This window comes from Pyxicephalus adspersus, chromosome 5, assembly GCF_032062135.1.
Source record: "Pyxicephalus adspersus chromosome 5, UCB_Pads_2.0, whole genome shotgun sequence".
Lineage (NCBI taxonomy): Eukaryota > Metazoa > Chordata > Amphibia > Anura > Pyxicephalidae > Pyxicephalus > Pyxicephalus adspersus.
Genome location: NC_092862.1, coordinates 100,565,882 through 100,589,295, shown reverse-complemented (window position 1 = coordinate 100,589,295; position 23,414 = coordinate 100,565,882). Strand labels below are relative to the sequence as shown.

At 36.9% G+C, this 23,414-nt stretch overlaps 1 protein-coding gene across 1 annotated transcript in view; it reads left to right on the top strand.

Moving 5' to 3' along the window:
- KIF15 (kinesin family member 15) overlaps positions 1–22,953 on the top strand; it is a 51,525-nt gene extending 28,572 nt beyond the window's left edge. The window contains exons 18-34 of the mRNA XM_072413373.1: positions 427–532; positions 1,119–1,284; positions 2,491–2,641; positions 2,947–3,032; positions 3,732–3,810; positions 5,485–5,571; positions 5,938–6,042; positions 8,863–8,985; positions 9,143–9,289; positions 9,909–9,995; positions 11,143–11,280; positions 14,113–14,225; positions 14,580–14,655; positions 19,421–19,458; positions 20,165–20,330; positions 20,906–21,037; positions 21,705–22,953. Of these exons, the coding sequence (XP_072269474.1) occupies positions 427–532; positions 1,119–1,284; positions 2,491–2,641; positions 2,947–3,032; positions 3,732–3,810; positions 5,485–5,571; positions 5,938–6,042; positions 8,863–8,985; positions 9,143–9,289; positions 9,909–9,995; positions 11,143–11,280; positions 14,113–14,225; positions 14,580–14,655; positions 19,421–19,458; positions 20,165–20,330; positions 20,906–21,037; positions 21,705–21,779 (1,875 nt within the window). The 3' untranslated portion in view covers positions 21,780–22,953. The remainder of the gene's footprint in view (positions 1–426; positions 533–1,118; positions 1,285–2,490; positions 2,642–2,946; positions 3,033–3,731; positions 3,811–5,484; positions 5,572–5,937; positions 6,043–8,862; positions 8,986–9,142; positions 9,290–9,908; positions 9,996–11,142; positions 11,281–14,112; positions 14,226–14,579; positions 14,656–19,420; positions 19,459–20,164; positions 20,331–20,905; positions 21,038–21,704) is intronic.
- The last annotated feature ends 461 nt before the right edge of the window (positions 22,954–23,414 follow it).

Below are 23,414 nucleotides of genomic sequence, written 5' to 3'. Positions count from 1 at the left end.
ATATTGCCTTTTATTTTTTTTAAAATAGGGTACACAGAAACATTTATTTATTTTTTACTTTTTCTGGCAAACCTTACCACTAGCAAGGTGTAAGCAGGAGTTGTCATTTTGACCAACTAGAATTGCCAAAGATCTGAAGTTAGGGAGAAGATGTTTTGTACAGCAGATTGGATGCCTTTATATCCAAGCACACTCTAGTGTTTAATCACAGGACTGCTCATTAGTAGCAGTAGGATCACTACTAGGAACGATCACCTGAAATGCTGTTCATCGCTATTTTATTTTGTTTTTGGTGCCAACAGATTACTTTTGTATGCAGTTTAAATTGTGCAATTTAACTACATCAGACTGGACATAAATAATACTGGCTAACACGGCCTAATGTCTGTAAAATCTGAAGGCAAATTTTGACCTTGTGTATTATAGCTTTTCTCATCAGAAAGGGCAAGCTGGAACAGCAGACACCAAGAACTTCTTGCACAGATTAATGATTTTGAAAAACAACAGCAAGACTTTAGGAGCAGAGAAGATGGTAAGCAATAAAAAAAAAAGGGTAGATTCGGTCCCATTGTGTACAGTAGAATGTGTATGAACAAATATAATGCTGGACAAAATCTGTTCAGATTCTAGCAAGCACTGTAGGGTAATAATGATATATCCTATATTACCAACAGATGGCACTGCAGTTGGCACAACATTCTCTATAAAAATAAAACCCCTTTGACTTATTAAGTAAAGGACAAAGGTAATATTGTCCTACAGTGCCCTTAGCAGGGTCTCTGAGAAGGAAAAAAATCCCTCATGATAGTTTTACTTTCCAGATCACTTTCCAGATCACTTACTCACCAGATCAAGATTCTCTGGTCACCACTCAAGACACACAAATGAGGAATTTCTCTTCAGCAGGGGCCCAAATGGCAATAGACTCATGACTGATTTTATACTGTCGACACAATGTTTTGGGTTCAATTGCAGTTTACTCCTAATACAATAAAGGGGATTTGTAGTAGACTTTATTTGTTGCTCACTTTTAGGGTTTTCAAAAACTGAACATATCTAATTTTAAGGTTTATCATGCCCTGTATAGTATTTTTAAAGGCTTCATTTCTGTTTTGAAGTTTTAAAGAGTGAAGTCCATGATCTCCGTGTAGTACTTCAGTCTGCAGACCGTGAGCTTCGGGTTGTGAAGGTGGAGTACAGTTCATACAAAGAAAAACAAGACAAGGAGATGAGCGATCTGTCTGACCGCCACATAAATGTGCAGCTGCAGTTGGACAATGTCAGGTATACAGTCTTCTAGTGGGTTTGCAAAAGCCAATACTTGCCTGCAGTAGAAAACAGTTGTTTCATTATCAAAAAAACAATCCAGCATGTACTTCCCTTTTTCTAAAACACGCAGCAGCAGATAGCAGCAGACTTTTTTTTTTATGAGCTTTAAAATTTTCTTCCTGGCTTGAAGTAAAAACGCAACTAATTGCAAACCTGTCCAATGAAAGTTTATTGGACAGTAAGGCACTCCTGTTGGAATGTTTGTGAATGTACAGGGCTTGTGTGCCAAATTTAATACATTAAAGCCACAATATCAAAAAAGTTATCTCTGAAAAAGCTTTTTTGGGGCAAGAGTTATAATCACACCCAAAGGTACCTTCTTCCTGTGTTTTACAGAGAAAAGTCTATTTTTTTAAATTAATTTTTCTTAAGGTTTCAATAAACTTGCAGGTAAGACTTGAACATGTCTGCTACTGTTTCAATATAGAGGTATTGATTAGAAATATAGTAATTTTGGAGTTACTATTGTTAGTATGGGCATATTGGATGTAAAGGTTTCTTTTTTTCAGGTCGTTGTATAGATAGTAGTTTGTCACTATCTATTAAACCTTTGCTGTAATGTTCTAGATGAGGACTGTCCCAACTCCAGTGCTTATGCCAGGATCCACACAAAGTTTTACTATTTCTCATGGTATTAAGGTATGGTGTACAGTGTGTCAGAAAATTACAGTTTATTTGAAAATACCTGGCCAGTATGTTGCCATCAAGGGTTGCAGTTGGTAAATATCTAAGCAGGCTTTTTTGTTCTAATAGGTGTCAGGAACGTAATATTTAAAACCACACAGGTAACTTTGTTACTCTAATCCAATCGCCGTAAGGGAGATGTTGTATGTTAGTCTGAGTCATGTGAAAGTTTGCAAAATGATTAGGTAACCTAAAAAGGGTACTTTCAAGCCTTCACACCTCCTTGGGAGATCCAACAGATGCCTCGGCACATTGGATGCTTTGTGAGTTACCTATATGCATGATGATACCTACTCATATGATTAGGGTATCAAACAAAAATTTTTGTCACATTGTATAAAGGGAACTAAACTGAATTTACACCCTGATGGTGTAAAATACAAATAAATACTCTTAAAAAAAACAAATCGTTTAGTTTATGCTGTTTTAAGGTATGGATGAATTAAAAATGTTTTTAATTTCATTATAATAAATTAGGCTGGAGCATGAAAGGTTATTAGAGGAGAAGCGATCTCTTCAAGATGCTTATGATAACCTGGAAGAAGTTATGAATTTTGAAATTGATCAACTAAAACAAGAACTTTCCGACAGCAGACGTGAAAATGAAACTGTGAAGGGTGAACTTGGTGTGAGTTGTGCATTTTTTTTTGTTATTTTTTTTTTTACCCCCACCAAGATTGTAATTTTTGCAGACTATCCTATGCATGTGTTTTTATGGTTTTGAAAGCAGCAGGTGAGAACAAGCTTTCAGTTTATATCAGGGAAACCAATTGTGAATAGTGAGAAAGAAGGGGATACTGCCTAAACTGTTTTCGCCACTTTGTTTACTGCTTCAGTAGCTGTTTTTGTTTTTTTTTGTTTTTTGAATACTTCCATGCCCAGTTTTCTGATATACAGCACCCTTCCTTAAAAGAATGTTCTTTTGTTTAACAGAACCTTTTGGAGCTTCTGGAGACAGAGAGAGAGCACAGACAAAACTTGAAATCCCAACTGGAAGAAGACAAGGAAAACAAATCTAAGTATATAAAAATTAAACTGCATTATATGACTAAAGCTTAACTATAAATATTCAGGCCTGAGACATCCACTGCCTTCTGGCAGAGGTACTACTACTACCAACAGTTTTGCATAACCTAAAAACTGGGTACTTCTGGAAAAGCAACCAGATGACCTACTACTATGGGGGTCTGTTCCCTCCTGCTTTTCTTGCCACCCTATTGGCCCTTATTAGTCTGCGTACACACATTCAATTATTGTTCCTGGAAACAACCTTTCATGATTGTTTCCAGTGACAGATGAATGATCGCTGTACACACCACCATTCTGCTCTATGGAGAGGGGTGATAGAAGAATGAGCATGCAGCACCCCGCTGCACTCCTCGGCACGGACAGGACAGATCCATGAATGACGTCTGATTTCTGACCCATGACAAGCACGACCTGTTGTGTACGAGTCATCTGACGTGTGTACATAGCCTAATGCTCCAGAAAATTTAGGAGAGCCTGATGCTCCAGAAAAAAAAAAAAGGGGGGGGGTGAGAAAATCAGGATTGGAAAAACTACAGCGTGATTGTATGTTAAGGTTGTGGATTTAAAAGGAGGTAAATGGTATTGGAAAGTGTTTAACCAATTTTCAGATAGCTTTTTGGATTTCATTTTGAGAACAGATTTGTGTAAGGTGGCAAGTTTCTCTTATTTTTTTCTTTCTTTTCTTTTAGAGAGCTTCTGAAAGTTCTAGAAGAGAATATGAGCCTCAAAAAACAGTGTTTTGATCTAACAACTCAAAGTGAGCTGCAGGTAAAGCGTAAAGCCAAAATTTGCATTGAATATTCTCGAAGTGTTTGAGCACACAATACTTTATTCTCAGGTTCAGATTTGCTATTAACCTCCTGAGCGGTAAGGCAGAGTGTGGCTCGGGGTAAAAAAAAACCTGCTCAAAGCTAAAACCCCAAGCCACACTCTGGGTAGCTAAAACATTAAAGCCTTACCTGGTCCCATCGGTGTCCTCCAGTGTCCTGCCATCCTCGGGCTGCGTCCTCTTCTTTCAGTCGGTCCCCCGGGGAGTGCGCTGACGTTCCCGGGAGTTACCAGTAACGTCGCTGCAGGAGCGCGGCGAGAAATTCAAATTATTTTGTAGTGGATTCAATACAAAACACTTGTATTGAATCCAATACAAAGTAATCATTATTTATGTATATACATAGATTTATGCTACTGTACAGTTATATTACTGGTTTCAGTATTTTTGTTTTGTTTATGCACCCTTGTTTTTTTTTATTTAAATTTTATTATTAAATTTAATAAATATTGGGACATATTTCGGTGAGTTATGCCTAAGAATTACAGGCCTACAATGTAAAATAAATTTTCATGAAAGACAATCTACTGCTTTTAGACATTTAAACCCGGACAGAAATGAACCGCCCAGGAGGTTAAAATGGGGTGATTCTGACAGGAAAATGCTTATGAGCATTGGTGTTGTGCAAAAACAAATTTCAAATTAATAGGACAAATCTTGATTTCATTAAGTCTGGTTTTTGCTTTCAACTGTTCCTACAAGCAACCAATATGATTATCAGTAATCCTTCCAATTGACCGCCACACTAATGTACTGCAAGTTGTGGATATAGTAAATAAAGCACTATAGTTGGATCGCTTTCCCAGTGACGTTATGGCCGGTCATGAGGCATTAGCACTATCAAATGCTCATATGCACCATTTTGTGACTGGTACATCACATCACTCCTGGCAGTTGTTTAGTGTAGTGGGAAAAATGAAATGTGAAAAAAAGTGCTGAAAGATAGATTGGGGGGGGGCAGTGATATTTAGGTGGTAACAATAAAGAGCCTGCCTGTTTGCATTTATAGCTTTTAATCTAAGTGATTGATTGGGTACTTTTGAGGTCTGTTACTTTATACTTGCATTGAGTGGACTTCCTGTCCTTTCCTGTAGTTATAAAAAAAAAAGCTATAATTCAACTCAATTTTGTATGTGTAAAAAATATATTTTAGGTATTAGAACTGTCTTTTTGATGTGCTTTAAATCCTTATTTTGAATACACGTTTTAGGAAAACCCTAGTACAATAGAAAATTATACTTTAAAATATGTGTATGTAGAACATGCATTCTGCTAAGGTACCAATGCAACTATTCTCTGTTTAACATGAAATGCATCTGTTCTAAAAACAACTTCCTTGTTATCTCTTGCACACAAAAACCCTGTATTAAGATATTTCTAATAGCCAATCCAATTTAGACCTTTCATAAACACATACATTTATATTGACGTATTATCATTTATTCTAGAGTGGCATAGAGAGGATCTATTCTGGCTTGGTCCATAGTTGTGTTGCTTACTAGACAGCATATTGCAAGTGTATTCATTTTGTTGACGATTCCATCTTAACTGAATGTGACTTTGTGTTGTCTTGACTTTTAATGGAATGCTTCTTGTAATATATTCATGTTTAGGTCACAAAGCTACAAACTCAAGAACTCCAGTTAACTACTTTAAAAGAAGTCATAACTGATCATGAAAAAAAAAGTTCTTCGGATAAGGTATGATCTTCGGATAAGGTTCTGTCCATGTCAATGCCTAGGATAATTTTCTCGAGGAGACTGAAATGGTTTTCACCCAATATCTCTTAATTTATGCTTTTATGTAAAAGGAAGATGCATTTAATTTCTATGCATGCCCTTCACATTTATTTTTATTGAGAACCTCTCACTGTGAAATTGTTAAAGTGAACCTTTGCTTTTTTTACCCGTTGACAAACCGCTAGCAAGGGTGAACTCCAGAGGCACATCACTTTCTCTGTGCCAGAAATGTGATTGACAGTAGTTAATTACTGAGTACAGTTTTTTTTTTTTTTTTTTTTTTTTTTTTTTAATAGGAAATTTTAAAATCTTTTTTTTCTGTTGTAGGAAATCATGACGGACCTCATGAACCAAATCCAAAGCCTACGAACAAACCTCCTACATAAAACCGAGTCTTTAGATGTTCTTGCACAAGAATTAGAAGACCTCCATGTATGTGGACAATTCCAGTATCAAGTTCCTTGATTCAATTTACCAGAATAACATACTGTATGATGCTGTGATTTTGTGAATAATCCTATTGGGTCTGGAGTAATGGGCACTACAGGAACAGCAAAAGCAAAATGGAGGACATTTGTCAATTTAATACAAGATCATTTTATGGTACAGTTTATAGAAGCCCCATCTAGAAATGATACTCTACTGGACCTAGTTCTTTCTAACAATGCAGAGCTTATAACAAATGTGCATATAACGTTAAAGAGGCTAAAATTAAAACCCACGTGGCTCACAGCTGATGTTAAAAAAAGCCATAAGGAACAAGAAAAGGGCATTCCAAAACATAAAAATGAAGGATCACCTTCATCATTTGAAACCCATAAAAAATATACCAAAAGATCTAAAAGGGAGATAAAATGTGCAAAACGTCAAAATGAAAGACAGATTGCAAAGGAAAGTAAAACAAACCCCCAAATATTTTTCAAATATATTAATAGCAAAAAGATCAGATCTGAGCATGTAGGCCCCTTAAAGGATGTCACTGGGTTAGTAACTGGGGATAAAGACAGGGCAGATTTACTAACCACTTTTTTAGTAGCTCTGTGTACACGAAGGAAAATGGCAGAGCTCAAGTCCAAATTCGTAATAGCATTGTCACTGCCTTAAATGTGTCACAATGGCTCAGAATTGATATGATTGAGAAACAGCTGGGAAAAATTAAGGTTGACAAAGCACCAGAACCTGATGGATTACATCCACGTCTCCTCAAAGAGCTGAGCTCTGTTATTTCAAACCCAATATTTCTAATTTTTAGAGACTCTTTAGTCACTGGCAAGGTACCGATGAATTGGCGTAAGGCCAATGTGGTTCCTATCCTCAAAAAGGGAGCAAAGTCATTACCAGATAACTACAGACCCATTAGTTTAACGTCCATAGTTGGAAAGGTCTTCGAGAGTTTGGTTAAGAACCACATAGAGGAGTTCCTGCTAGAAAATAATATTAGAAGTGATAGTCAGCATGGCTTCAAGCAAAACCGAAGTTGTCAAACAAATTTACTCTCTTTTTATGAGGAAGTAAGTAAACAGGTAGACAGTGGAATATCAGCTGATATAGTGTAATTGGACTTTGCTAAAGCATTTGACACCGTACCCCACAGACGGTTAATAACGTAAGTTAGGGTGGATAGGTTTAGAAAAGTCAATCTGTAAACGGATAGAGAACTGGCTTAAAGATCGCATTCAGAGAGATCTAATTAATGATTCATACTCTGAATGGTCTAAGGTGGTGTACCTCAGCATTCAGTGTTGGGACATTTACTGTTTAATATCTTTATAAATATATAAAGTTTGGGATTAAAAGCACTATTTCTGTGTTTGCAGATGACACCAAACTATGTAATGGAATTAAGTCCATACAGGATGTCTATAATCTACAAGCAGACCTGGATGTACTGTTTGATTGGACAGCCAAGTGGCAAATTACATTTAATATAGATATATGTACAGTTATGCACTTGGGAGCTAACATGCATGCTTTATACTGTCTAGGGGGAATACATTTGGAGGAGTCAGAAATGGAAAAGAATCTGGGGGTTCTGGTGGATCATAAACCTAATACCAGCATGCAATGCCAAACTGTAATATCTAAAGCTAGTAAAGTACTTTCGTGTATTGAAAGAGGAATAGACTGCAGAGATGGAGACATTATCCAGCCCCTGTACAAAGCATTAGTCAGACCACATCTGGAATATGCAGTCCAGTTCTGGGCACCAGTTCACAAAATGGACATTGTTGAATCGGAGAGAGGGCAGAGAAGGGCAACTAAATTAATAAAAGGAATGGAGGAGCTCCGCTATGGGGAGAGATTAGCTGAACTAGCTGATTAGCTTATTTCCCTAGTGGTTGAACTTGATGGACTTATGTCTTTTTTTTCAACCTAACCTACTATGTTACAATAGAACAGTGACCACACATCTTTTAATAGTACTCTTAACACCTTCATTTTCACCTTTATCTCCAGCAATGTTCAAACGTTATGTTCCTCGATAGTGATCCAAATCAAATCTATTGTGCTATGGAGCTTGAGACCTTAAAAAAGGACAAGAATATTATGTATGAATTGGAATTTTGAGGTGTGTGTGTGTGTGTGTGTGTGTATATAAATATAAATTTATGTATGTAAAATAACTGATATATATAGGAACAAAAAGCCTATTGTTCCTAGAAACAAAACAGAGAAATGGATAAAAAGATGAGGAAAAGGGTGATAAGAAAGATAAGGAATTGTGTTAAAGAAGGGGGAAGGAGTATAGGAAATAGCAGCTATGTACAGATGAAACAGGAAAAACAATTTTTTTTTCCCCCCATATTTTTTAAGTATCTCTGGACTTTACGCATTTGTGAGAGGGGTAACAACGAAATGTAACACTAAAAAAATTACTAGATAACCACAACTGGCACCAATTCAACATATTTAGTGTCACTAAAATGAGTGTTCTACTGCCTGTGGCAAGCAGTGCTAGCTGTCCCGATGACAGAAGGATGTGACATTTGGGGGAAAAAAAAAAGACTGCTTTTTTTTGATGATTTATATTCCAATACAGAAGCTTGAGTATAAGTTAAGCGAAGAACACAATTTTACAACAATTTTAATCTGAAAAGTTGTATATAGGTGCCTGCTGCAATGTCGAGGATAACATTTTAGTGAGATTGTATATTGCTGCTTGATCAATGTAAAAAGCAGTCTAGATTTTCTTGAACAGTGGCGTTTATTGGCGTGTATTTGCTTAAAGATGTTTGTATTTTGTTTGTATAGAGTAAATACAGTTCTGCCCTATCTGCAAAAGAAGAAAGCAAAACTGCTTTAGAAAAGCAAGAAAAACTGATTGAGGAGCTCAGAGAGGACTTGGAAAGGAAGCAGTCTGCTGACAATATTGAGGTATTATTAATTAAGTACCTTTAGTAATGTGTATTATATGTTTATTTCCCTCTGGTGGGTAGTTACCTTGTGCATGAAAAAATACAGGAGCCCATTATTTCTATTTGCTATAGTATTAATAGCTTTATTAACATATTTGCTTTGAACTTGATAACAGAAAGAACTCTTATGTGATGACTTGGCCCATGCAACTGAACAACTTGGCAAATTAAGCGAAGCCTTTAATAAGCAAGAAGCATTGCTTCTAAACCAAAAAGAAGAATTGCTCAAAAAAGAACAACACATTGCGGAACTAACAAACCAGGTAACTTGACTCCTAAATGTGTTGCTAGGACTTTCTAGAGCTTGTGTTTGTGGACATTGTTTACCTGCATTTTATGTGTTTGAGATACCTGCTAGTCAGCAGATTCCTATTTCCCTTAATGATTGTGTTGTTGCTGCATTTGACCTGCTTTGCTATCTATTTCTGTAGATGCTACATGTCCTATTTGCATTTAAACTCATTTTAGTTATATCCTGTTTAGAGTCTGCATTTGACAGAAAATCTTTTCACAGTTGGTAGAATGATTTGATTAAAGCAACCCTGTCACTGTGTGCTTTCAATTAAACTACAGTAAAACAATATATACTTTTTACAGCAGAATATTCCTTAGAATTTCTTTTGCAATTCTCCAACAAGTATCCAACTCCTTTATTAGAGTGCGAAAATGCTTCCTCACCTGCTTTGCCTCTCCGGGAAGTTGTCCGTCTCGATTTTCCTTTACTTTGGAATTGGCACCTCCTCTCCTTCTGTTTTCATTCTGAGATAGCCAGCAAAGGCAGGGACAGCAAAATGTAACCAGTTTTGCCTGGGGTTTTACTTATAAATATTATAATTTTATTGTGTGTGTGTGTGAATTAAGGTAAAATTATTTCTGTTTCAGTTACAGACACTTGAAATGCCAGAGCAAGATGATGACGTAATAAAACCACTCAATGGCAACAAAGGGTCCCCTGCAAGGCTTCTACAGGTAGTCTTTAAAACATTTACTTATGTGCTGCCCTTACTTGTAAAAGCCCATTGTGTAGATTTGAAACAAAATTGTTTCATTTTAAAGAAGACAAAAATGGCATTTAGCTTCTATGAAAAGTATATGCTTTTTATCGTTTTTGTAGTTATAAAGTAGGAGTAGGTGAAGCTACCTGACTGTATGGAAAGTGTTACAACTTCTTTTGATAACAAACAAGCCTGAATGATATCTAATTAGCACGATGGCTCAGGGGTTAGCACTCTTGCCTTTGCAGTTCTAGATCCCAGGTTCGTATCCTGGCCAGGGCACTATCTGCATGGAGTTTGCAGGTTCTCCCCAGGTCTGCATGGGTTTCCTCCGGGTACTCCAGTTTCTTCCCACATTCCAAAAGCATGCAGTTAGGTTAATTTGCTTCCCCCCCCCCAAAAAAATTGACCTTAGACTACATTAATGACATATGACAATGACTGAGGTAGGGGCATTAGATTGTGAACTCCTTTGAGGGACAGTTAGTGTCACGGCTATGGACTTTGTACAGTGCTGCGTAATATGATGGCGCTATATAAATACTGTGTAATATTAAACCAATTAACAAGAATGTATTTTAGATTACCAACCTTTAAATGTGGTGGCTGCATTAGTATAGCAAGTATTAATTCCTATTATCTTCCTAATTTAAATTGCTAATCCCTCATCATGTAATGCAGATGTAGACTGGAAGCAATGTTTAAAGTCCAGCTAAAGTGACATAGATGAAGTGGAGTTAGTAAGCACAGTCACCATAGGAGAGGAAGGGTGTTATTCAAAGAATGAACCATTGCTGAAAATAAAGGATAAATGTCTGAAAAAACAAACTAATGCGCCAACCACATCTAAGGACTGGTAAGCTGCAGTATAATAAATTTTATTTTTGGATTTAGATACTCTTAAAATTCAGGCTGCTTTTTCCAATTGATCAATGTTTGAGTTACAAATACCTAATACTATATTTTGCTATTTAATCCAAGCATTGCACAGACTTTTTAATTTGCAACTATGTTAGTAAACACCCTTTTGCAGAGACAGGTGCAAATCATTTGAAAAACAATGGTTCTTTACCCTAGTACTTGACTTGATTTGTTTTTTTGTTTGTTTTTCTTTCTTATAGACTCCAAAAACTCCAGTAGGAAATCCTTTTGACAATGAACTGGCACGTCTTACCAATAAAAGTTCGCAGTTGGAGCAGCTTATATCAGAGTTAAATGAGGAAAGAATGTCCAAAAATGAAGAGATAATCAGGCTGAAGGTAAATATCCTTTTGTAACAAAACATGGCTGTCTGTTTGGAACCCCATGGAGCACCGTTAGAATCTCAAATGCATACATTGCATAATCTCTATAGTTTTAGTAAAATTACAACTTTTTTTATGGAAAGGATTTAGTTTTCTAGTACAGGTTTACATTCAAAAATCCGGCAACCTCCAGTCCTGAGAAGTGACGAATTTTCGAAAATTCCGGGTCTTTGAATTGCCTGTAATTATAATGTTTTAGCACCATCTAGTGGCAACGGACAGAACTACACCCGAATGGAATCGGCTTCTTCTTCTGTGAGTGCAAGGGCTAGTCAAGCCGGGAAACTGAAAGTCCTGGATTTTCGATTGTCAATCTGTATCAGTCAAACCTGTATCACAATGACTTTGCTCCCAGGACCCATATGATGAAATGAGAATTTTTTTTCTGCTGTTGCCAAAGGCGAGAGGCAACTATCTCTACTTAGATTTACTAGCAGATCATAACTTAGGTCTAACCAAAGTTGAACAACAACAAAAAAAAAACTTCCTGTGATGAAGCTGAAACTTTTAATGTTTTTCTTCTTGTTAGCTGTGCTGTCGACATGATCTGGCCAACACAACAACAAAGACCATTGAAAAGACTCGAAGCAGAATGCAAATGCTCTTTTGTGGTTAGAATGAATGGATAAAAGTTTGTTTTGGCTGTATATTTAACTCCCCTAGCGGTATTCGCGAGTGTGACTCGCAATGGATTTTACCTGCAAAACCCACCTCGGTCCGTTGTTGTCCCCTGTCATCCTCCTGGTCCCCACAGGTCCTGGGGACACGTCCTCCTCCTCCGATCTCCAGCCAGCGAATGCAGCAACGATCTCCGGGGTTTCCCAGTGACGCCAGTTCCAGCGGGTGGATCGGCAGGAAATTCAAATAATTTTGTAATGGATTCAATACAAAATAGCTGTATTGAGTCCAACACAAAGAAATATTCATATAATACAGTAGTTCTATTAATACAGTACAATACTCACCTCAGCACACAGGCCAGTGCTCCGAGCCGCACCTGCAGACATCCGACACAGAATCAGTCTCCAGCTCCACTTCTCCGGCTCCATTTCTTCTGTGTCGGATGTCCGCGGGCACGGTATGTGGAGTGCCGGCAAACGCCTGCCTGCAACGCTACCTAGATTTTTTTTTTTGTTTGTTTTTTTTTTAACTGGGCCGGATAGTACAGGGTCCGGATAATCAAGAGCCTCCTGTGTGTGTATATACATATGTGTATATACATATGTGTATATACATATGTGTATATATATATATATATATATATATGTGTGTGTGTATATATATATATATATATATATATATATATATATATATATATATATATATATATTTATTTATTTAAAGTTTAATAATGTAATTTATTAAATATTGGTGAGTTATGCTCAAGAATCATAGCCTACAATTAAAAATACATTTCCATGCAAAAAACTGTACTGCATTTAGCATGGAAATTTGCACGGAATTAAACCGCTGGGGGAGGTTAAACTTGGCCTATGCAAAGATTTTGTTGCCGGTCATTCCTGATCTGTTTTTTTTAAATACTGCTTGCCTGGTTGGGATCATCATCATTATTTTTTTTTTTTTCTTTCTGAATTTTTTTTACTTTCTGAATGCTGTTTGTGTTCGGCTAATTGGTACACAACTTGGTGTGTGACTGAAAATACTAAAGCTAAAAAAATCAACTTTACCTCCAGGCAATTGTCATTTTTTAAAATGGCTTCAGCAATTGTCGTCTACAAAATCTCATGGTAGCCGGTCCACTTTGAATATTGCCGTTTCTTCAATTAAAGTGTGGTATGTTGAATATGTTGGACATGGGTAAAACATAGGCTAAAATACCTGCTTTAGAACAACCTACATCAAACTTTACAGTGCATCTGAACAGTTTTTGCTGACCCTGCTGTTAAGTTTAATGCATGTAAACTGCCTGGTGTAATAGGAACTGTAAAAACTGGTCTGATAAAGGGGTTTAGTTTGTTGATGCAAGCATTCAAACACTAAGGCTAACAGAAAGAACAAGAATCTGAACTTATAGGTGGAATTGTAATTCAATTGATTTATGGATATGTTTGGGATTCATATGTTCTTATAAAAAAAAGTGCTGGTTAAGGTGTAACTATTCACATGGATCCTGTAGATTGGTTGATATTTTACAATATGGGTCCACATACCCTGTTTCCCCTATGATAAGGCACTGTCTTATATTTTTTGAAATGCCAAAATAAGCCCTAGGTCTTATTTTCAGGGGGATGTCTTATTTTTCCATGAAGAAGACTACAGTAAACATTTATTGTTGAAAATCACTCATGTGCCATTGATTGTCCCCTTCTGATCACTCTGTGCCATTCATTGTCCCCTTCTGTTCACTGACTCACTTTTTTTTTGGCTTCTACGGCCGGGTAACAGACTCTGTTAGGGCAGGGATCAGCAGCTTGCTTGTCCTTTGAAGTTACTTTCAGTTTCACTCTGCACTGCAGCCAGCGTGGCAGGTATTGGTGGGTGTCTTATTTGCGGGGGGGTGCTTTATTTTAATTTTTTGAGCAAAAATCGGGGCGTGGCTTATTTGATGGGGATGCCTTATCGGGGAAACACGGTAGTGTCTTCCTTAATACACCTCTCCCAAGTTTTTAGGGCCTTTTATTTAGGAGAATTACTGCATTGAATTTATATTATTGATTAATTGTAATAAGGTATGGGAAGGCTTCTGAATATTTTATTTTTTTATTTTAATAGGGACTTACTTCAAATGATCCTTTAACATTATTTGCCCTTTCTATTTTGTTTTAGACACAGTTATGTGAAACAGAAAATCTTCATCTTGAGATCCAGAATTTACAGGGACAATGCAAGGAGTTGCAAATCCAGCTAAAGAACAGCAGAAAAGGAGAGAATAATAATTGGTGTGTAGCAATGTATTGTGTTGGATACTTTCTTTAAAAACTACACCCAAACAAATAACTTGGCTTAGGCCCCCCCCCCCCCCAAACAAAAAAGAAAAAAGGCTGAGGCCCACAACATGTAATGCTGTGGTTATCACTGCTCTTGATTGCATGATCCCAGTTGAAGAGGAGGATCTACCAATCTGAACTTTTTTCCTTTAACAGAAGGCACAACGGAAAGGCAGCTTTATACACAATTTTGCGAGTGGGACTATAAAACAAAGCGTTAAAATTCTAAAAAATGGTAGTTTGACTGCATCGGAATTAATTGCTTATCCTTATTTTTATTTTTTTTTTATTTTTATTATATTGTAGCAATGAACATTCAAAATCTGACATGCTTGATCTAAAGAAAGAAATTGAAAAAGAAGTTTCTGAACGGCTAGAAAAGGTAATTGCTAAATGTCCCAACAGTGTAAATACAAATTGAAATGTTCAAAAAAAACCATAGCTACCAATTCAACACCAGATTACTGCTGTCAGGTGACTTGGTACCGACTATTTGAAAAAGGTTATTATTCTTTCGAAGTTACCACTGCATACTTTAATACCTGTTTTAAAGCATAGCTAAAATAGCCAAAGCTTTCTTGTTTTTTTGTTTTGTTTTTCTCTTTTCATTTTCAGAATTACCCATTGCCTTTGGTGACAACCCTTCTAAATAAAGTAAAAATGTTGTTTATTTTTTTTTTTTTAATTTATTTAAAGGGTGCATCACAGCCCTTTTAAGTCTTGATAGTTGCATAGGTACATAGTGGGTTAGGTTGAAAAAAGACCCATCAAAGTTCATCAAGTTCAACCACTAGGGAAATAAACATATCCCAGATATATATCCCGGCTTGTGGAGGTGGGTGGCCTGTGTCATTGCACACAACCCGCCTACTCTCCCATCGCAGGCTCTGAGCTTGCAGTGGGAGAGTGGGACAGCTGTGTCAATGCACACAACACGCTCACTCTCCCATCGCAAGGTCAGATCCGCAATTGGAGAGTGGGCGGGCTGTCACTGCACACAATCCACTCTCCCATCGGCCCCTTTGTCAAATTTTATATTAGATTGTGGCTCCTGACTGAAAGTTTGCCAATCCCTGCCGTAGACAGTATAAAGCAGGCATGTTGTTAGCCCCCAAATTTATACCTTTACATTTATCTTTATTTAATGTAATTTGCCACTTTAAATTTGCTGCCCAAACGGAACATCCAGGTCTGCTTGTAGATTATAGACATCCGCAAACACAGAAATGGTACTTTTAATGCCAAACTCTATATCATTTATAAAGATGTTAAACAGTGAAGATCCCAACACAGAACCCTGTGGTACACCACTAATAACCTTAGACCATTCAGAGTATGAATCATTAATTACAACTCTCTGGATGCAATCTTTAAGCCAGTTCTCTATCCATCTACGGATTGACTTTTCTAAACCTATTGACTCTAACTTGCATATTAACCGTCTGTGGGGTATGGTATCAAATGCTTTAGCAAAGTCCAAGTACACTATATGAACTGCTATTCCACTGTCTACCTGTTTGTTTACTTCCTCATAAAAAGAGTAAATTTGTTTGACAACTTCGGTTTTTCTTAAAGCCATGCTGACCATCACTTAGAGGAGTTTTTGCTAGAAAATATTTATTATATGTGGTTCTTTATCAAACTCTCTAGGACCTTTCCAACTATGGACGTTAAACTAACTGGTCTGGAGTTACCTGGTATTGACTTTGCTCCCTTTTTGCAAGATAGGAACCACATTGGCCTTACGCCAATCGATCATCTGTACCTTGCCAGTGACTAAAGAGTCTCTAAAAATTAGAAATAATGGCTTTGAAATAACGGCGCTCAGCTCTTTGAGGACACATGGATGTAATTCATCAGGTTCTGGTGCTTTGTCAACCTTAATTTTTCCTAGCTGTTTCTCAATCCTATCAATTCTGAGCCATTGTGACTCATTTAAGACAGTGACATTGTTATTATGAATTTGGACTTGAGCTCTGGCATTTTCCTTCGTGTACACAGAGCTAAAAAAAAGTCTTTAGTAAATCCGCATTTTATTTATTCCCAGTTACCAACCCAGAGACATCCTTTAGGGGCCTACATGCTCAGATCTGATCTTTTTTGCTAATAATATATTTTTTAAAAATTTGGGGTTTGCCTTACTTACCCTTGCAATCTGTCTTTAATTTTGAAGTTTGCACACCTTATCTCCTTTTTACATCTTTTGTTATATTCTTTATAGCTTTCAAAATTTTTATATTTTTGGAATGCCCTTTTCTTGTTCCTTATGGCTTTTTTAACATCAGCTGTGAGCCACATAGCTTTTAATTTTAGCCTCTTAAACTTTTTACCCATCGGATTTTATTTTTCAGTTTACTTTTGTAGAGCAGACTTCTGTGTTCTTTGAGGACAATATTGTCTCCCAGTCCAAGTCACAGAGAGCCGCCACTAATAATGGAAAATTTGCTCTCCTAAAATTAATGTTTTTATCTTTTCTATTTTTGCTTTCTGTTTACAACTTACATTAACCTCCTGGGCGTTACACTGATGTCTAGATTTCTGTACCAAAAGCGTTACACTGTTTTTCATGAAATTTTTTTTTTTTACATTTTAGACCTGTAAGTTACAGAAATATGTCCGAACAAGGGTCTAGTAGACATCATGAATATAAAAAAAAGTTTGAAACACACAATCATGTAAAAAAAAAAAATGTACTTTTATTTTTATTTCATGTTGTGTGGTGTTTTTGTACTGTAAAAACCATTTAAAAGCAGATTACATTGTACTCTGCTTTTAAATTTCCCTCCCTGACACACCCCCATACATCACCAATCACATCACTGGAAGATGACTCATCCTCCGAGTGATGTGAGGGGGGGGGGGATTTCCCTGCCGTGCCTCACACAGACAAGAGACACAGGCACAGACTGGAAGCTGCTCATACCCTGTTTCCCCGATGATAAGACACTGTCTTATTTTTTTTTGAAGGCCAAAATATGCTCTAGGGCTTATTTTCAGGGGGATGCCTTATTTACCCATGAAGAAGACTACAGTACACAGTTATTGTTCATGTGCCATTCATGTCCACTTCTGATCAATCTGTGCCAATCATTGTCCCCTTCTGATCAATCATGTGCCATTCCTGTCCCCTTCTGATCAATCAGTGCCAGTCATTGTCCCCTTCTGATCAATCATGTGCCATTCTTGTCCGCTTCTGATCAATCAGTGCCACTCATTGTCCCCTTCTGATCAATCATGTGCCATTCGTGTCCGCTTCTGATCAATCAGTGCCACTCATTGTCCCCTTCTGATCAATCATGTGCCATTCCTGTCCCCTTCAGATCAATATGTGCCAATCATTGTCCCCTTCTGATTAATCTGATCCATTCATTGTCCCCTTCTACTGTAATCAATAATATACTGTACCATTTAATGTCCCATTCTAAAGCTTACCGTATATAGAGTGGTATTGCTCACAGCAAAAAAAAAACCTGTCTGAACTCCTGAACAAACTCCTGCAGTCTCCGTTAGGGAGGGATGAGGGAAGCTGCCTGTGTTTGCGTGGGCGGAGTCACGTGTGTTTGCGTGGGCGGAGTCACTTCAGTCCTGTCACTTCCTCTTCATGAAGAGGACGCACGGAGGAACCACACACGGAGTCACCCACCGCACCACGCGATTCTGGTAAGTAATCGGTGGGTGGCTTATTTGCGGGGGGGGGGGGGGGGGCTTATTTTTCATTTTTACCTAAAAAGGGGGGGCTGTCTTATTTGATGGCCCTGCCTTATCATCGGGGAAACACGGTATCTCTGGAGAGATGCACAGTACAATGTAGGATTTCTGCATTGTGTTATACATCTCACTGCAGATGCCAGCAATAGGAGCTGCGGACACTGGGTGAGTATTTCCTTTCAGTTGTAATCCGATTGTCATACAATGTATGACAATCGGATTGCAATATAACATTTGTTTACATTTACCACCTGGTGAGAAAAACTCGGGGTTAGCCATAATTGCAAAAGTTTTTAGCCCGAGCATGCTCGGGCTTAACGGCCAGGTGGTTAAATGTTATCATAATATGGTCACTGCTACCCAGATTCTCTCTTATATCTCATTTGTTATACGCTCTGCATTGTTAGAAAGAACTAGGTCCATCAGAGTATCATTTCTAGTTGGGGCTTCTATAAACTGTACCATAAAATTATCTTATGTCATCCCTTTTGCTGTTCCTGTAGTGCCATTACTCCAGTCAATGTCAGGGTAGTTGAAATCCCCCTGATTAAAACACTTCCACTTTTTGCTGCTTTTTCTATCTGTGCTAGTAGTTCATTCTCTATTTGTTCTTTAGCACTGGGGGGCCTATAGCAGACTCCAATCATTAATTGTGTGTTATTCAACCCGACGTTCAACTCCACACATAATGCCTCAACCTCATTGCTTGTTCCATCAGCAACTTCTTCTTTCACATTCACTTTCAGATCACTTTTCATATACAGACAGACACCACCACCCTTTCGTTTGCCTCTGTCTTTACGAAAGAGAGTATACCCAGGAATATTAACAGCCCAGTCATGTGAATAACAAAGCCAGGATTCAGCAATGCCAACTAAGTTGCGGCGATCAAGATTTAATGGGTGCAGAGCCTCCCAGGGTACGTGCATCATGTATCCTGGAAGGCTCTGGCTACTCCTTCTGTGCATGCTCTGATCTAGGCATGGGCAGAAGGGGCACCTTTTCCTCCAAAGGGAAAGAGATGCTGATCTCACGCATTACACATGGACGACGTGGGACCGGCTCACAAGAAGGAGCAGCGCCATCGAGGGATCTGCCAGATGAAAGGCAAGTATCATTTTTTCTTTTTGTTTTTAGTTTACTCCTGCTTTAATAATAAATACTTACTCTATGCATGCACCAGCAGTGAGAACCATGATTTATTACCAAAACTTAGCACCATATGCATCTACACAAAACTCGTACAAAAACAAAGAATCGTACATCTGCTATTTCAATGACCTTCAATGGGGAAAGTTTTACCACACAACAGACTTTAAAAAAAAAAAAAAAAAAAAAAAGTGTGTCAGTTTTCTTGACAATGTCTAATATTCCTAAACCGGTGTATTTAGAACTTCTCAATGTAATTACTGTTTGAAGTTTTTCTTTTTCTGCTATAGGGTAGAACATCTGAGCAACTTCTGAAACTACAAGCGGAGTAAGTTTAACTGTTCTTGTAAAGAGGAAACTTTACTAGCATTATTATAATTATTATTTTTTTTTTATTATTGATTTGATATTGAGATCTATGTGTTGCATTATGTAAGTGTCAACAATTTTTGGCCACTGAAGGATTAAACATGACATAGGTTCTGGCTGTACCCTTTTCTAAAGAAACCAGTAGGATATACAATATATATTAAGCAAACCTTATTTAAAATGTAATATAAGCAAACTTTTCTAATTGTCTTCATCATCAATGTCACATGGAGCTATTGAGGAAATTTCCTATTCACTTGTAAAGTTTTATGTTTTGCCTTCTGTCTACAGGACTGATCTCCTCTTTAATGCCTCTGAGACACATCTGGCAAACCCATCCCCTTGTCTATCCACAATATGAGAAAAAATGCTACATGTTTATACACATTACAATTCATGTCATTCCTATTTTAGTCCTGAAATTACTAGCTAGTTCTGTCACTCTGATTCCTAAGTATTTGGTTTGGAACTGACCCAGAACAAGTATACACATACAGCGTAACTTGGAGCTGTACTGGCTGCATGCTTTTTCCAGATCAATCGGGTAAAAAACTATGTTTAAAAGTGAAAAGGAGCAGCTTCTATGGTTCTTCTCTAAAAGTGTATTATTTTTTTCAGTGTTTTTGTCATCTTTTAATTTTCTGATGTGTTTTGTATCTTTGTAGATTGGAAGAGGCAAAGAGCATGCTTAAAAATAAAGACAATTTAGTTGGTGAACTTCAGAAGGAAATTGACCGAACAAGAGCTTTAGAATTAAAGGCTTTCCAGGAAAAAGAGGAAATCCGATCTCTGCTGGAAACAAGAAATGAAGAAACTGAGAAAAAGTTGCAGGTAAGAAGGGAAGTTGATACAAACATTACACTTTTTTAATGGCTAATTTACCTTGCTGCTGGCTATATTGGCATAGTTGAACAAGGAATTTTTTGTATCTTGTTTGAGGCATAATTTAGATTATTGATTTAGGTACTCTTACATCCTCTGTCTTTGCTGTTTGACATAAATTTTTGCATTTTATTTTTTTTTTACCTTGCCTGGTTTGCAGGACCACTTATTTTCAGGGTTACATGCTGTTTTTACAAAGTAACTGTGTAAAAATAATCCATGAAATATAAAAAATACATACACACACCTTTCCTTCCTTGTCCCTTGTTTTGTAGTATTTAAAGTTAACCTAATGGTTGGAAACAGATGTCTGGAAATGTAATAAATTGAGACTTTTAAATGTTATATTATTATCTTCAGAGCATAGAATGAAAAACCCCTAATGCCGATGCAGCTTCTTTAGGGCTAAGATATAAATATTAATAACAAAATCTTTTTCACAAAGGCCCTTTTGTTTAATTGGATATTCTCGATAAACATAAAACTCATGAATCTCAATGAGACTTTCAATTTCCTACCTGCAGGAGTCTGAATTGTTAAGAAGACAGATTGCATCTCTTGTGGAAGAAAATGGGAAACTACTTGGACATCAAAACCCTCAACAGAAAATTCAGTATCTAGTTAAATTAAAAAAGGACAACAACAAACTTATTGAGGTACAGCACATTCCTCATGTTTAGGGTCCAATCCCACTTGTTTCTTTTTTCTTAATGAAATAAATCAACAAGCATCATGACATGTGTTGACAAGTGTGTGTATTGGTGCTTTTGCTTTTTGATTATTTTGAATCCCTGATGTGAACTGACTGTATATCTGTACATTTGGTGCAATTAAAAAAGGACTGCTGTGGTGCAATGGTAAACGATTTAAAATAATCAGGCTGTCCAAAAGCATGTGACAACACACCATGATATGTGCAGTAACTTAAAGGTCTTAATCCTTTAAAAAATGGGTAATGCATGGAAGGGTTAGAAGCCCTAACCATTTCCCTGCTTAAAAGATTCATCTTCTCTATTTGTCCTAAAGACTAATTTTCTAGAGGCGTTTTTTCCACATGGCTTGTCTTTGTAAAGCAGATATTATGGACAGCCTTTTAAATACACTCAGAGTATGTATTATAGGATCACATATGCTGCTGTTTAAATTGGGTGCTTAGTAACACATATACACTGGCACATATAATCGGCATTCAGAGGAACCCCGATAGGAGGATCTCTTTTACATTTCCCCACATTTATTGGTTTCAGTTATGACCTTATACCTTTTTTGACAGATATGTAAAATGTTTGTTGCTTTATTACATACAAGTTCTTTTATCCACAGGAAATAAACAGACTACGAGCAGAAAATGTGTTACTCAGAGAAGGCAAGAAACCTGAACAATTTCCTGACCTATAAGAAGTCGGATGATGCTGGATGCAGAAACAGCTGTAATGTTGTAAATGCTAAACTTTAATATGCTAGTTCTATTCAGCTGCACTGCCTAGAATTTTGCCATGATGAAACCAGCTTACAACCAATTTCTAATCATGGCAATATTCACATTGCAGATTCCAGGCAGAGGCATAGGAAGATAAACTGGTTCTCTTTAATAGTATGTTCTTCATTTGGAGTGAATATGTAGTAAAAATAATTAAATCTAAAATTTAAAGAATTTAAATTTAAAATGGTTACTGACTGAACAGCTGCAGTACAAGAGGGTACTTAACACATTTTTTTTAACTTATACACAGAATTCATACATTTTAAATTGGCTCCTGGTGAGCCTTTTTTTTGATAATTTTTGGCATTTTCTCACATCACTTTTGGCATATCGACCATGCTCACAAGTGTGCCATAGGCCATTTCTGCAGAAACATATTCTGCATATATTATCCGTTGTATAGATACTCCAAAGAGAATGGTGATCTGTGGCAGGTGACTTTATGTTTGTAATAGTGCTGAGTACAGGTGTCCTCAGACATTTCATGGCAAATCACTGGAAATGTTAAAATTACAGCCGGACATTTTACTAACTAACATAAAGCATCCTTTCAACAATACATTTGCAGCGGAATAGGTGCTGACGCACAGAAATGTGCCAAAATTATCACCGTGTCCAAGCAGAGTTGACAATTTTATTGTTGGATGATACATTTTATGCACCTGTATAATTTGTATAAATTTTGTATTTTTTCAAACATAAAAATGGCAGCTTTGTCTGAAAAATGTAGACATGTAAATATTTGTAGTGTAGTTGTTAAAGTCTATTTTCTTTACATCTGTTGGTGTTTGTGTAGAGTATATTACCTGATTGTACGTTTTTTTTTTTTGTTTGTTTTTTTGTTTTTTTTCCCCTAACTCCAAAGGTGGATTAGTTGTAGCTTGAGATGGTAATTTTGACTACTCTGCCTAGATTTCTTTGGAAAATGTTATATATGGATGACATCTGGTTATCATTGGTTAAACTGCAGTTTTTCCACGAAAATTTGGGAGCTAAAATAAAACACATAATCAAATGTTTTTGTAAGCGACAAATGTATTTTTTTTTTCTTTTTTTTAATCAGATTTTATTAAAGTTTTATTAACCTTTTTTGTGTGTGGTTAATCAGTTTACAGCACATGTCTGCCCCTATTATTGTGTGGTCATTACAAACAAGTAACATTGAGTGCAACACATTTGGTTTTTTTTTTTTTTAGGTGTGTCAGATCATTGTATAGTATGTGCAGCCCTCTCTAAACAGGGTATTCACACTAAGGGTGCCCACCTTCTCCCCCTATTCTTTGCCAGCTGCTGAGCTTTTTACAGCCTCATTGTTTTAAACAGATGATATACTTTTATTTTAAAAATAAACTGGACATTATCATTCTTTCAGTCCGATTTGGGCATACATGTGGGTGATTTATTGCCCTGGGGTAACCATTAATTGAGCCATTGGCATCTGTCTTGGACTTTAAAAACCCACTAAAGCAAGTTATTTTAAAAATAAAATTATGGAGACTTGGCGGTCTGGGTGACTTGCATTGGTTTATCCAATCCTAAGACTGACACCA